The 13,822-nt window shown below is 49.0% G+C and overlaps 1 protein-coding gene across 2 annotated transcripts in view; it reads right to left on the bottom strand.

Moving 5' to 3' along the window:
• Nucleotides 1-13,822, bottom strand: part of LOC126185078 (peroxisomal targeting signal 1 receptor) — a 237,663-nt gene that overhangs the window by 160,909 nt on the left and 62,932 nt on the right. For both annotated transcript variants that reach the window (XM_049927863.1, XM_049927864.1), the window contains exon 4: nt 9,060-9,208. In XM_049927863.1, the coding sequence (XP_049783820.1) occupies nt 9,060-9,208 (149 nt within the window). The remainder of the gene's footprint in view (nt 1-9,059; nt 9,209-13,822) is intronic.

Below are 13,822 nucleotides of genomic sequence, written 5' to 3'. Positions count from 1 at the left end.
TTGTTAGATTCATACTTTTTAAGGTCTATTTTGAGTTACTTTTAGGTACAGGTTCGCTCATTTTAAGTGCAAATATATAAAGTTTTGGTTATTTAGCATATATTTCCAGTATTTTTGTGCATACTTTAATGCATAAATAGATACATTTGGCTACAAAACCCTATTTTTCAAAAAATTCTGTACATATGCCACCTCACTGGGAGGGCCTGTATGCCTGCATGGTACCACTCTACTGACTCAACATGGAGCCTACATCTTGCTAAATCAATAATCTACCCATCATCCATGTACCACTTCCTATGGAGTACATCCTTCATTGAGCAAAGCAGATGGAAACTGGAAGGTGCGAGATCCAGACTGTAGGGTGGATGAGGAAGAACAGTCCAATGAAGTTTTGTGAGCGGCTCTCGGGTGCGTAACCTTGTGTGAGGCCTTGCTTTGTCATAGAGAAGGAAAAGTTTGTTTGCTTTTTTGTGGCAATGAACATGCTGAAGTCACTCCTTCAATTTCCTGGGGGTAGCACAATACATTTCAGAGTTGACTGTCGCACCATGAGGGAGGACATCAAACAGAATAACCCCTTCAGAGTCCCAGAAGACCATCAACAGGACTTTAACAGCTGAGGCTGTGGCTTCGAACTTTTTCTTCAGAGGCGGTTTTTTTTTTTTTTTTTTGGGGGGGGGGGGGGGGGGGGCGGGGGTTTAAGGGCACTCAACTACTGAGATCATTAGCGCCCAGTCACAATTGTTAGAGCACATAGAATCCAGTAAAACTCAAGGGCGGGAGGGGGGGGGGGGGGGACCAGAAAGTTCTTACAAAGATGCAGATAAAATAAGTGAAAGGGTTAGATGTCTTTGGACAAGCCGGTCAAAGTAATAAAACGAAGAACACGAGCAGCTGCTCGAGCGTCATCAGCTAAAATATCCTGTAAAGTAGATGGCAGAGAGAGGACAACACGAGATTGACTAAAACGGGGTCACGACAATAAAACATGGTGCACTGTCGAGGCATGACCACAAGGGCACTGCGGGGCTGCGTCACCGGAGAGCAGGTAACGGTGGCTAAACCGGCAATGCCCAATCCGCAACCTGGTCAGAAGGACCTCTTCTCGCCGAGATGGTCAGGAGGAGGTTGACCAAGCAGTTGGGAACGGTTTTACTGCCCGGAGCTTGTTTCCTTGAAGTAATGACCAAGTATCCCACCACAAGGACACAAGCCTCTTACAAACAACCCCACTAATGTCAGCTGACGGGACACAATGGGAGGCTGGCCGAGGCAAGAGGACTGTAGCCTTGGCTGCAGCATCAGCACCCTCATTCCCAGGCACTCCTACATGGGTGGGAACCCACAGAAAGCTGACAGGAGAGCCATCATCAGCAAAAGAATGGAGGGACTAAGGAGAGGAGGAGGATATTAGTGTTTAACGTCCCGTCGACAACGAGGTCATTAGAGACGGAGCGCAAGCTCAGGTGAGGGAAGGATGGGGAAGGAAATCGGCCGTGCCGTTTCAAAGGAACCATCCCGGCATTTGCCTGAAGCGATTTAGGGAAATCACGGAAAACCTAAATCAGGATAGCCGGTTACGGGATTGAACCATTGTCCTCCCGAATGCGAGTCCAGTGTGCTAACCACTGCGCCACCTCGCTCGGTAATGGAGGGACTGCTGGATCCGTTGCACCAAGGGATGGACCAGATATGGAGCTCCAAGGCTCTGAAGAGCACTGAGTGAATCAGAGCAGAGTACATACGATGAATGGCGGTGGCGGCGGGCATACTGAACGGCCTGATGGAGAGCAAAAAGCTCGGCCGTAAAGCTGGAACACTGGTCGAGGAGCCGGTATTTAAAGGAGACGGCCCCGACGACAAAGGCACAGCCGACACCATCGTCAGTTTTGGAGCCATCAGTGTAAATAAAGGTGTGACTGGAAAGTCACGCACGAAGTTCGACAAACCGTGAGCAATACACTGCAGCCGGAGTACCCTCCTTCAGGAGTGAGCTGAGGTCGAGATAAATATGAACCGGAGCCTGGAGCCAAGGTGGTGTCGGGCTCTCACCCTCTCTGAAGGTGGTGGGGAGGGCAAAATCCAATTGTCGAAGCAGGCGACGAAAGCAGACTCCAGGGGGAAGCAGGGCAGACACATACAACCCATACTGACGGTCGAGAGAATCGGCGAAGAAGGACTGATAAGAGGGGTGGTCGGGCATTGACAACAGCCTGCAGGCATACCGACAAAGCAGTATGTCGCGCCGGTAAGTCAATGGTAATTCGGCAGCTTCAGCATAAAGACTCTCGACGGGACTAGTGTAGAATGCTCCGGTCGCAAGACGTAACCCCCAATGGTGGATGGAGTTGAGACAGCGTAAGAGGGATGGCCGAGCAGAAGAGTAGACGAGGCTCCCATAATCCAGCTTCGATCAGACTATGGACAGATACAAGCGAAGCAAGACAGTGCGATCCGCTCCCCAAGATAAACCACTAAGAACTCTGACGACATTAAGGGAACGTGTACAACGGGCAGCCAAATAAGAGACTTGCAGAGACCAACAAAGTTTCCCGTCCAGTGTGAGCCCTAGACACTTAGTCGTTTCCACGAATGGGAGAACAACGGGACCGAGATGTAAGGATGGCGGAAGGAACGCTTTACATCGCCAAAAGTTGATGCAAACCGTCTTCTCTTCAGAGAACCGGAAGCCATTTGCCACACTCCATGAGTATAGGCTGTCTAGACAACGCTGAAGGCAGCGCTCCAGGAGGCATGTTCTCTGGGCACTGCAGTAGATCGAGAAGTCATCAACAAAAAGAGAGCCTGAGACATTAGGTGGAATGCAATCCATAATTGGATTGATCGCTATTGCAAAAAGGGCTACGCTCAAGACGGAGCCCTGAGGCACTCCGTTCTCCTGGAGGAAGACGTCGGACAATACGGAACCCACACGTACCCTAAACTTTCGATCTGTCAAAAAGGAATCAATAAAAAGGGGCAGGCGACCGCGTAGACCCCACCTGTGCATAGTGCGGAGGATACCTCCTCTCCAACAGGTATCATAAGCCTTCTCCAAATCGAAGAACACGGTTACCGTTTGGCGCTTTCGCAAAAAGTTGGTCATGATGAATGTCAACAAGGTCACAAGGTGGTCAACAGCGGAGCGGCGGCAATGAAAGCTGCATTGAACACTGGTAAGTAGCCGTCGAGATTCAAGAATCCAAACTAACCGAGCGTTAACCATGCGCTCCATCACCTTACAGACACAGCTTGTAAGAGAAATGGGGCGGTAACTAGAAGGAAGGTGTCTATCCTTCCCGGGTTTGGGTATAGGAACAACGACGGCGTCACGCCAACGCATGGGGACTTGACCTTCGGTCCAGACGCGATTGTAGGTACGAAGAAGGAAGCTTTTGCCTGCCGGAGAAAGGTGTGCCAGCATCTGAACGTGAATGGCATCTGACCCCGGAGCAGAGGACCAGGACAGTGCAAGTGCACGTTCGAGTTCCCGCATAGTAAAGGGGGCATTATAATTTTCCAGATTCAGCGAGTGGAAGGAAGGACGCCGAGCCTCTTCTGCCTCTTTCCTGGGAAGGAAGGCAGGGTGGTAATGGGCGGAGCTTGAAACCTCCGCGAAAAAGCGGCCGAAGGCGTTGGAGACATCCACAGGATCAACAAGGACCTCACCTGAAGTCAGGCCAGGTACCGAGGAGTGGGCCTTAATGCCAGACAGCCGGCGCAGGCCACCCCAGACGACAGAAGAGGGAGTAAAACTGTTAAAGGAGCTGGTGAAAGAGGCCCAACAAGATTTTTTGCTGTCTTTGATGACTCTACGGCATTGCGCTCGGAGTCGTTTGTAGCCAATACAATTCGCCAACGTAGGATGGCGGCGAAAGGTGTGTAAAGCACGTCATCGAGCACGGATAGCGTCTCTACAAGCCTCATTCCACCAGGGGACGGAAACGCGACGTGAAGAAGAGGTAGTACGAGGAATGGAACGTTCGGCAGCATTGATGATAACAGCCGTAAGGTATTCGACCTGACTGTCGCAACGGAGAAAATCGTGGTCCGGAAAGGTCACCAGGGAGGAGTAAAGTCCCCAGTCAGCTTTCGGTATGTTCCAGCTCGAAGGACGTGGGGATGGGGTGTGGTGCAGGAGACGAACGACACAGGGGAAGTGGTCGCTTGAATAGGTGTCAGAAAGGACATACCACTCGAACCGACGGGCAAGAGTGGTAGAACAGATCGAGAGGTCCAAGTGGGAGTAGGTATGAGTAGAGTCCGAGAGGAAAGTCGGGGCGCCAGTATTGAGGCAGACAAGATTGAGATGGTTGAGGACATCCGCCAAGAGGGAGCCTCTCTGACAGGATGCAGGAGAGCCCCAAAGGGGATGATGGGCATTGAAGTTGCCAAACAATAAAAACGGCGGAGGAAGCTGAACAATCAGGTGCATCATGTCAGCCCGACTAACTGCGGATGACGATGGAGTGTAGATGGTACAAGCAGAAAAAGTAAAGGCAGAAAGAGTAATATGGACAGCTATTGCTTGGAGTGGGGTGGTCAATGGGATGGGATGGGATGGTAATAGACATCGTCCCGAACGAGCAACGTGACTCCACCATGAGCTGGAATACCGTCCACAGGGGCAAGGTCAGACCGCTCCGAGGTATAGTGGGTAAAAGCAATACTGTCAGTTGGGTGCAACTTGGTTTCCTGGAGACCAAGGACGAGCAGACAGTGCAGGCGGAGGAGCAGTTGTAATTCCTCCCGATTAGATTGAATACCTCTTATGTTCCAATGTAACAAAGCCATCGCTAGTCAGAAAAAAAAAAAGGGGAACGAAACGGGTGAAGAGCTGGTCACCTCGACGGCCGCGGAGGGCCAGGTTTCGAGGGAACAATGCTACAACTGGCGGGAGGCGGATCCTGTTCCATCGAGTCGTTGCCAGCTGCGGCTGCTTTCCCGGGTGGCATAGGAGGGGCAGCATCATTCGCCGACGAGAGGCCAGCTGAGCGCCTGGCAGCAGAGCATCCCGGCGAAACTGAGGACGGCCGGGAGCAGCGACTCACGGATGGAGCGTCAGATGAAACGCGCCGGGGTGGAGAGGGAGATAAAGACTTCTTCTTGGAGGCCTTCTTGGAAGTCTGAAGAGGCACGGGGATGGTGGACTGGACCCAAAGAAGGTCCTCACGCGCGGGGTCTGTTTTGGAACGCCGGACTTCGGAAGCCGGGGTCCGGAGCGTTTCCCCGATGGACGCCTGAGAAGAGGATCGCTTCTCAGGCGGCGGAGGGGGAGGAGGAGGAAGGGTGGCCCCTGGGGCAGAGGGGTCAGGGGCCACAAGGGAGGAGGATTTGGAAGGGAGGGATTTGGGAGGCGGAGGCATAGACCCCGGATGGGGATAGGAGGTGGAGGGGGGACAGGATAGGGGTGAGGAGGTGGAGGGGGGACAGGATAGGGGTGAGGATACTGTGGAAGGAGTGGACATGACTGAGGCAAACGAAATTGTCAACGTCATGGGATGGAGGTGGTCATACTTCTTCCTGGCCTCAGAATAAGAGAGACGATCCAAAGTTTTTAATTCTTGAATCTTCTTCTCCATCTGATACACGGGGCAGTCTAAAGATCTAGGCGAGTGGATGCCAGGACAATTGACACACCGAGGTGGTGGGGTGCACGTATGTTCCTCACGAAGAGGACGTCCACAATCGCCACAAAGGGGCTCAGCCTCACACCGTGACGACATGTGCCCAAAGCGCAAACACCGAAGGACGTAAGGTCGCACGTCGCACCGGTAGCACATCACCTTTACCTTCTCCGGGAGAACGTCCCCCTCGAAGGCGAGGATAAAGGCCCCGGTGTCGATGCGATGGTCTTTGGGGCCACACAGGACTCGCCGGACGAAATGCACGCCTCGGCGCTCCAGGTTGGCCCTGAGCTCCTCATCAGATTGCAGCAGGAGGTCCCGATGAAAAATAACCCCCTGCGTCCTATTCAGTGCCAGATGCAGAGCAATGGACACTGGGATGTCCCCTAGTCGGTCGCACGCCTGGAGCGCCACCGACTGTGTGGCGGAGGTGGTCTTTATAAGAACGGACACCGAACGTATTTTACTGAGAGCCTCGATTTCCCCGAAGATGTCCTCGATGTGCTGGACAAAGAACATGGGCTTGGAGGTGGCGAACGTCCCCCCATCGGTCCGAGAAAAGACTAAATAGTGGGGGAAGTACTTCACCCCAAGCCGGCGGGCCTGTCCTTCCTCCCAGGGAGTGGCCAAGGGGGAAAGGGCAGGAGAACCAGAACCAGAGACAGTACCTTTCTTTTTAAAAGACTCAGCCGCAGATCGACCTGATACATGTTGACATTTCATCTGCAAAACATACGCCCCGATACCACCCACTCCGACCAGGGGCTCTCCCCACGGGCGCCACCCAGCCTCAGCAAGGGCCACCTGGCAGGATGACCGTTGCCGGGAGTCCTGATGCCCCAAGGAGACGGGCATCTACTCCTTGGCCGACGTGGGGAGGGTGCAGCTCAGGTATCGGCAGTACGATCCCTGTGTTGGCAGGGGGCTACAACCTAGAGGGTACATGACGACCCCACCACAACGGGCTGGCTACCGTGCTGGATTTCGGGTGCCATGGAAAGTCCATCATGATTGTAGGTGCAGATGGGGATGCACTATGGGCGTAACTTGTGCAACCCATCAGGCGTTTAGGCCCAATTTGGGGAATAGTGGGTGTGGTTACAACGCCGTTACAATGCTGAGTGCCAAGGTCTTAGTGCACTGAGGACCAGTGATACACCACGTAAGGCATCCTTCCCCAAAAGGCTCATACTTCTGTAGAATTTTGAAAAATGGAGGTCAAACCCCAAGGGGGACCATCACATGGAAGGCCGAAATGGTTGAAACTCCTTTTAGTCGCCTCTTACGACAGGCAGGAATACCTCGGGCCTATTCTTACCCCGGACCCGCAGGGGGGTTCAGAGGAGATGTGGAGTCACGTCACTCCATGGATTGCCATTCTCTTTCTTGTTCAAAGTGAAAAAACCCGTGTTTCATTGCCTGTGACTATGTTCAATAAAAAAAAATTGTCATGATCATACTCCTAACGTGCAAGCAACTCTGTATAGCTGGTCCTTCAACGCTCATCATCATCATCTTCTGTTAGGCGGTGAGTAACACAGCGGGCACACATATTTGAGTATCACAAATGGATGATGATGATGACTGTGTCAGACTACCAACCCAGTTCAGCAGTGAGGTGTGTGTGTGATCCATCAATCACCTTGAATGCGTGTGTCCCCACACTCCAACATTGTATGAGTCACAGCAGCACGTGGCCAACTGGCATGTGGGAGATTGGACAAGTTAGTGTGATGATAAAAGACACCTTGACAGACTACTCTACATGCTTTTGTTCACTGCCTGGTCTCTGCAGACATTCTGCAAGTGTCTATGAATATCTGTGATGCTCTGGTTTTCTGCCAAAAGAAATTTCAGTGACAGCTCTCTGTTTGAAACACACCTTTGTTACAGATGTCATTTTGAAGGCTACACAGTGCCAACAACAATAGGAACTTCATGAACCTACAGAGGTTGAGGCAGGAATATTCCTTGATGTCCCACAACAAAATCTGCATTTTTCAACCAAAATTGACCAAGCAAAAAATGTGTTGCAATTCTTATTGAATGTCACATTTATGTGACCACCTGTCTTAACTCAGAATAATCATCTTCTGCAGCACAGACTGCTATGAGACATGCAGGAAGTGGGTAAATGAGGTTCTGGAAGGTACCGACTGATGTGGAGCCATGCCAACTACAGGAACATGGCCAGCTGCACTAGGTTTCTCGGTTGAGGATATATGGCACAAACAGCCAGATCAAGGTTACCCCCACTGATTCTCAACTGGGTTTAAATCTAAGGAGTTTGGTGGCCAGGGCAGTATGGTAAACTCTTCCTGGTGCTCTCCAAACCATGCAAGTACACTGTGAGATGTGCGATATGTTTCATTGGCCTGTTGGTAGATGCCACATTGCCGAGAAAAAGCAACTGCATATAGGGGTGGACATGGGCCCCAGGATAGATGCATATAGGGGTGGACATGGGCCCCAGGATAGATGCATATGGGGGTGGACATGGGCCCCAGGATAGATGCATACTTGCGTTGATCCTTTGTGCCTTCTAGAATTATGAGATCACCCCGAAAATGCCACAAAAACATTCCCCAGGCCTTAACACTCCCTCCTCCAGTGTGGGCCCTTCTGTTGATCTGACAGCCATGTGTCCGATGGATTAAAAAACCCGAATCATCTGAACAGGCCACTTGTCACCACTCAGTGGATGTCTACTTGCGCTACTGGCATGCATATTCCAGCACCAAAATAAACATGGGTATCGCGTAGTTTTATAATTATCTCAAAAACAGAATTTTTGCTGCTGCTGTTCGACAGGACTACTTAAAAACACCTTCGGGCTGTATTATGCTATTTCTGGAGGATGTGCAAGCCTGAAGTGTAACTCAACCAAGTGTAAATTTTCACAGTACTTACTCTACAATCTCAGCGAAGCAAGCACATTGTCCACAAATGCTATCTGGCAGGCATCAACACATTAACTAGAGTCAACAGCATCACTGACTTATATGCTTCTCTATGCGAAGTGAGTTTTTACATGAAATTCACTCACAGAGCTGCCAACATCACATATACACTGAACACATTCCATTGTGATGGTGGTCCACATCACCAGTCTACACAGTGTGGCAAGGAATTTTAGACATTCCTACAAGAATTGTGTACAATACAGTGTTTAGTGGCCCACACACCAGGCATGTACTTGGTTCTAGTGGCAGGCATGTCACAGAAGGGCTTCAGTGATGTTCTGGTACACAAAATTACTGATGGTACCATTAAACCTCTTGTCAGGTCATTGAACATCTTGAACCAAGCAGAAAGAAATTATTCACAAGTAAAAAAAAAAAAGAAGAAGAAGAAGAAAACACATTTGTTATATATTATGATACATGCACTATATTTATGTAACAATGAAATGCAAGTTAGCTTACTTACTTTAGATCATATTCATTAAAAAATTCATCAATCCAATTTGGGCCAAATCCAAGCTCATATTCTTCTGCATTCCTGTTGGCATTAACTGGTAATATTTTATCTAGTGTTTCTATTGTTGAGCTCCAAATTGCTTCCCCATCTGGCTCTTGCTACGAAAAACAATAAAGAAATTTAAAATATGCACTTGCTTCCTCTAAACATTGTAATTGTTCTTTTCAGAGATAAATCCACAACCATTCTTGCCATTCACATCCAAGTACTGACTAAGAATTGTTGTCAAATGATTTTAGAACATGACACACTTTACCTGTCCTTAAGGGTAAGGGAAGGGACAGGCAGCTGCGAGGGGGGATCAGGGATGGGGAATGGTGGGCTCAAGGACTGACAGAAGTTACAACGGGGGCAGAGGGAAGGGGGTGGGGGCGGGGGCAGAGGGAAGGGGGCGGGGCGGGGGCAGAGGGAAGGGGGCGGGGCGGGGGCAGAGGGAAGGGGGCGGGGCAGGGGAAGAGGGAAGGGGAATGGTAGAGGGAGGGCTGTGTACAGTGTGGAGGCCGGCCGCTGTAGCCAAGCGGTTCTAGGAACTTCAGTCCGGAACCACGCTGCTGTTGCAGTCGCAGGTTCAAATCCTGCCTCGGGCACGGGTGTGTGTGACGTCCTTAGGTTAGTTAGGTTAACTAGTTCTAAGTCTAGGGGACTGATGACCTAAGATGTTAAGTCCCATAGTGCCTTCGATGGAGTTTGGCATTTGTTTATATCAATGTGGCAAATAGTGGTATGCTCTGATTTATAACTCTTGTCGAGAAGAGGTTTCGGAGATCATGTTACATGAAGAGCCATGGATGCATAATTCTGGCCAACACTGCCGCCACAGTGGCTCAACTCTTTAACCACTGCCAGACAATGCAATGCATTAGAATTGTACTATTATGCTTGAACCAGTTCTTTGTGAGGTGTTCTCTGTGTAACTGTTTATTTAAATTGTGTGTCATGTACACATCTTTGATCTTTGTCACATTCCATGTCAAATCAGCACAATTTTAATGTGAATTTTAACTCACCATTTTGCTGAAACTTAGCACAGAGGTAGTCTACATACAGGTTAAGGAAAGTACCTAGTTCATTAATACATTGACCCATTTTTAAAATAGGGCACTATGAAACTGTCAAAAATCACCAAAAAGTGGCTCAATACCATAACTTGAGATTGCTGCAGTAACTCTCCTAATTATGCTAAAATGTTGGGAGAGGTGTCCTTTGGCAGCATTTTTCATGTGCTTCCTGTGATATTAACACAATATGGGTTTGAGATGAAAATTTTTTTTCAGATCTAAACAAAAAAGCACATCTTCAATTTTTTTCAAAAAATTATATACAACACTTCATATTATTGTTAACTAATTCCATAATTATGAAAGTGGGACTGTCATGGGTTAACAAGTTAATAAAATTTCAAAAATACATATTTCACTAAAAATGATATTTTTGTAAGATTAACAAAGAGATAGAGGGGCTGGCCAGTACTTACCTCAGCTCAGTACAGCCGATAGATACACAAGAAACAGAACCGAAAATTTACGTTCCTAGCTTTCGGAATAAATGTTCCTTCACCATCAGGGAGGAGAGAGGGGAAAGAAAGGGAAGAAGGGAAAGTGGATTCAGTTACTCAAAACCCAGGTTATGAAGCAACAGGGAAAGGAAAACAGGGAGGGTAGCAAGGACAGAGGCATGGTTGTCAGAGAGAAGCCAAAGATATTCTACTGTAAGTATTGTGCCAGCTTCAAACCAAGGAGGATGCATACAGAAGTAAAGAGGTATACAGTATAAAGATAAACACAACTATGTAGGATGAAAAGATGCATAAATGGCTAAAGAGGAAAGGGAAAGAGGAGAAGACTGAAGAGTAAATGGGAGTGAGGTGGTTTAACGTAGGTTCAGTCCAGGGGGATGGCGGGATGAAAGGATGTGTTGGAGTGCAAGTTACCATCTCCGCAGTTCAGAGGGACTGGTTTTGGGTGGGAGAAGCCAAATGGCACATACGGTGTAGCAGGTTCCTAGGGCCCTAGAATTATGCTGGAGGGCATGCTCCACTACTGGGTATTGGACATCTCCTAGGCGGACAGTTCGTCTGTGTCCGTTCATGCGCTCAGCCAGTTTAGTTGTCATACCAATGTAAAAGGCTGTGCAATGCAAGCATGTCAGCTGATAAATGACATGTGTAGTTTCACACGTGGCCCTGCCACAAATTGTGTATGTTTTACCAGTAGTGGGACTGGAGTAGGTGGTTGTGCGGGGATGCATGGGGCAGGTTTCGCAGCGGGGTCGGTTACAGGGGTAGGAACTGCTGGGTAGAGAAGGTAGTCTGGGAATATTGTAGGGTTTAACAAGGATGTTACGGAGGTTAGGGGGGTGACGAAAGGCAACTCTGGGTGGTGTGGGGAGAATTTTGTCAAGGGATGATCTCATTTCAGGGGTTGACTCGAGAAAGTCATATCCCTGGCGGAGTAATTTGTTGATGTATTCGAGGCCAGGATAATATTGGGTGACAAGGGGGATGCTTCTGTGTGGTCTGGGGGTAGGAACATTGTTGTTGGACGGGGAGGAATGTATTGCTCGGGAGATCTGTTTGTGGAAAGGTCTGCAGGATAGTTGCGGGAGAGGAAAGCACTGGTCAGGTTATTGGTGTAATTGTTGAGGGATTCATCACTGGAGCAGATATGTTTGCCACGAATACCTAGGCTGTAGGGAAGGGAACGTTTGATGTGGAATGGATGGCAGCTATCAAAGTGAAGGTACTGTTGTTTGTTTGTGGGTTTGATATGGACAGAGGTGTGGATGTGAGCTTCAACAAGATGAAGGTCAACATCCAGGTTGGTGGCTTGGGTTTTGGAGAAGGACCAGGTGAAATTCAGATTCGAAAAGGAGTTGAGGTTATGGAGGAAATTAAGGAGTGTTTCTTCACCATGAGTGCTGACCACAAAGATGTCATCTATAAACCTATACCAGGCCAGGGGAAGCAGCTGTTGGGTCATCAGGAAAGCCTCCTCCATGCGGCCCATGAAGAGGTTAGCATAGGACGGAGCCACCCTGGTTCCCATGGCCGTTCCCCTGATTTGTTTGTAGGTCTGGCCTTCAAAAGTGTAGTAATTATGGGTTAGGATGAAGTTGGTAAGTGTGACAAGGAACGAGGTTTTTGGAAGATCTTCGGGTGGGCGTTGGGAGAGGTAGTGCTCAAGGGCAGAGAGACCATGGGTATGTGGGATGTTTGTGTAAAGGGATGTAGCATCTATGGTGACAAGAAAGGTTTCAGGTGGGAGAGGAGTGGGAATGGATTTGAGGCATTCTAGGAAGTGGTTTGTGTCTTGATGTAGGATGGGAGTGTGAGGGTGTTTGGTTGGAGGTGTTGGTCTACCAGAGCTGAGATACGTTCTGTTGAGGCTTTGAAGCCTGCTACAATGGGACGGCCAGGATGGTTCTCTTTGTGGATTTTGGGTAATAGGTAGAAGGTAGGAGTACGGGGCTCAGGTGGAGTGAGTAAGTCTATGGAAGTCGTCGTGAAGCCTTGTGAGGGACCTTGGATTTTTAGGATTTTCTGCAGCTCAGTCTGGATGGAGGGAATGGGATCGTGTGTAACAGCTTTGTAGGTTGAGGTGTCAGAGTTGACGCAGTCCTTCTGCCACATACTCCACATGGTCAAGTACCATAGTTGTAGAGCCTTTATCCACCGGGAGGATGACAATAGAGTGGTCTGTTTTCAGCTCCTTAATGGCACGGGATTCAGCTGGAGTGATGTTGGGGGTTGTCGGAATGTTCTTCAAGAAGGACTGGGAGGCAACACTGGATGTGAGGAATTCCTGAAATGTCTGCAGGGGATGGGTTTTGGGGACGGGAGGAGGATCCCTTTGAGAAGGCGGTCGGAACTGTTCTAGACAGGGTTCAACACTGGGTCTAGTATTTGGGGGCTGTGTTTGTGTAGTGAAGTGATATTTCCAGTTGAGGTTCCGGGTGAATGAGAGGAGATCTTTAACCAGGGCAGTGTGGTTGAATTTAGGCATGGGGCTAGAGGTTAAGCCTTTTGATAGAACAGATGTCTCTGGAGGAGAGAGGAATCTGGATGAGAGGTTTAGAACTGAATTGGGACTGGTGATATGTGGCATTTGACTGTGGATATAGTTGAGATTTGGTCTGTGTGGGGTATGTGCTGGGATGGGGAGATTGAGTAGGGTGGCTAGGCTAGGTTTGTTGGCTATGAGAAGGGTTTGTTGAAGGTTCTGTTGTGGTTAGTGTTTGTGAGGGATAGGGAGAGGGACCCCACTTCTTAGGTGTTGCACTAGCACTGTGGATAGGATTTTCAGGTTGTGTGTGGCATGGAACTCAAGTTTGCAGCTGGCTTCTAGGATGATGTTCCTGAGTGTGTTCTCCAAGCAAGGGTTTGAGAGGTGGAGGACTTTGAAGAGAGATAGAAGCTGTTGGGAGTGGTGGTTACATGAAGTAGTGTAGAGATTCAGGACAAGTTGGGTAAGGGCTAAGGATTGAAGGTTCTGGAAGTCCAGGAGAGACTGGTGGAAGGAGGAATTGCACCCAGAGATGGGAACTTTAAAGTAAGTCCTTTAGGGGTAATTCCAAAAATTAAGCAGGACCGGAGGAAAAGTATGTGGGATTGCAGTTTGGCTACGGTGAATGCATGTTTCTGGAATGAATGTAAATAATGTGGTATAGGATTAGGGTACATAGTGGGTAACTGGTGGGTAGGGAAATTAAATAAC

This window comes from Schistocerca cancellata, chromosome 4 (assembly GCF_023864275.1).
Source record: "Schistocerca cancellata isolate TAMUIC-IGC-003103 chromosome 4, iqSchCanc2.1, whole genome shotgun sequence".
Lineage (NCBI taxonomy): Eukaryota > Metazoa > Arthropoda > Insecta > Orthoptera > Acrididae > Schistocerca > Schistocerca cancellata.
The sequence above is the reverse complement of the archived record's forward strand: the minus strand, read 5'-3'. Positions and strand labels throughout refer to the sequence as shown.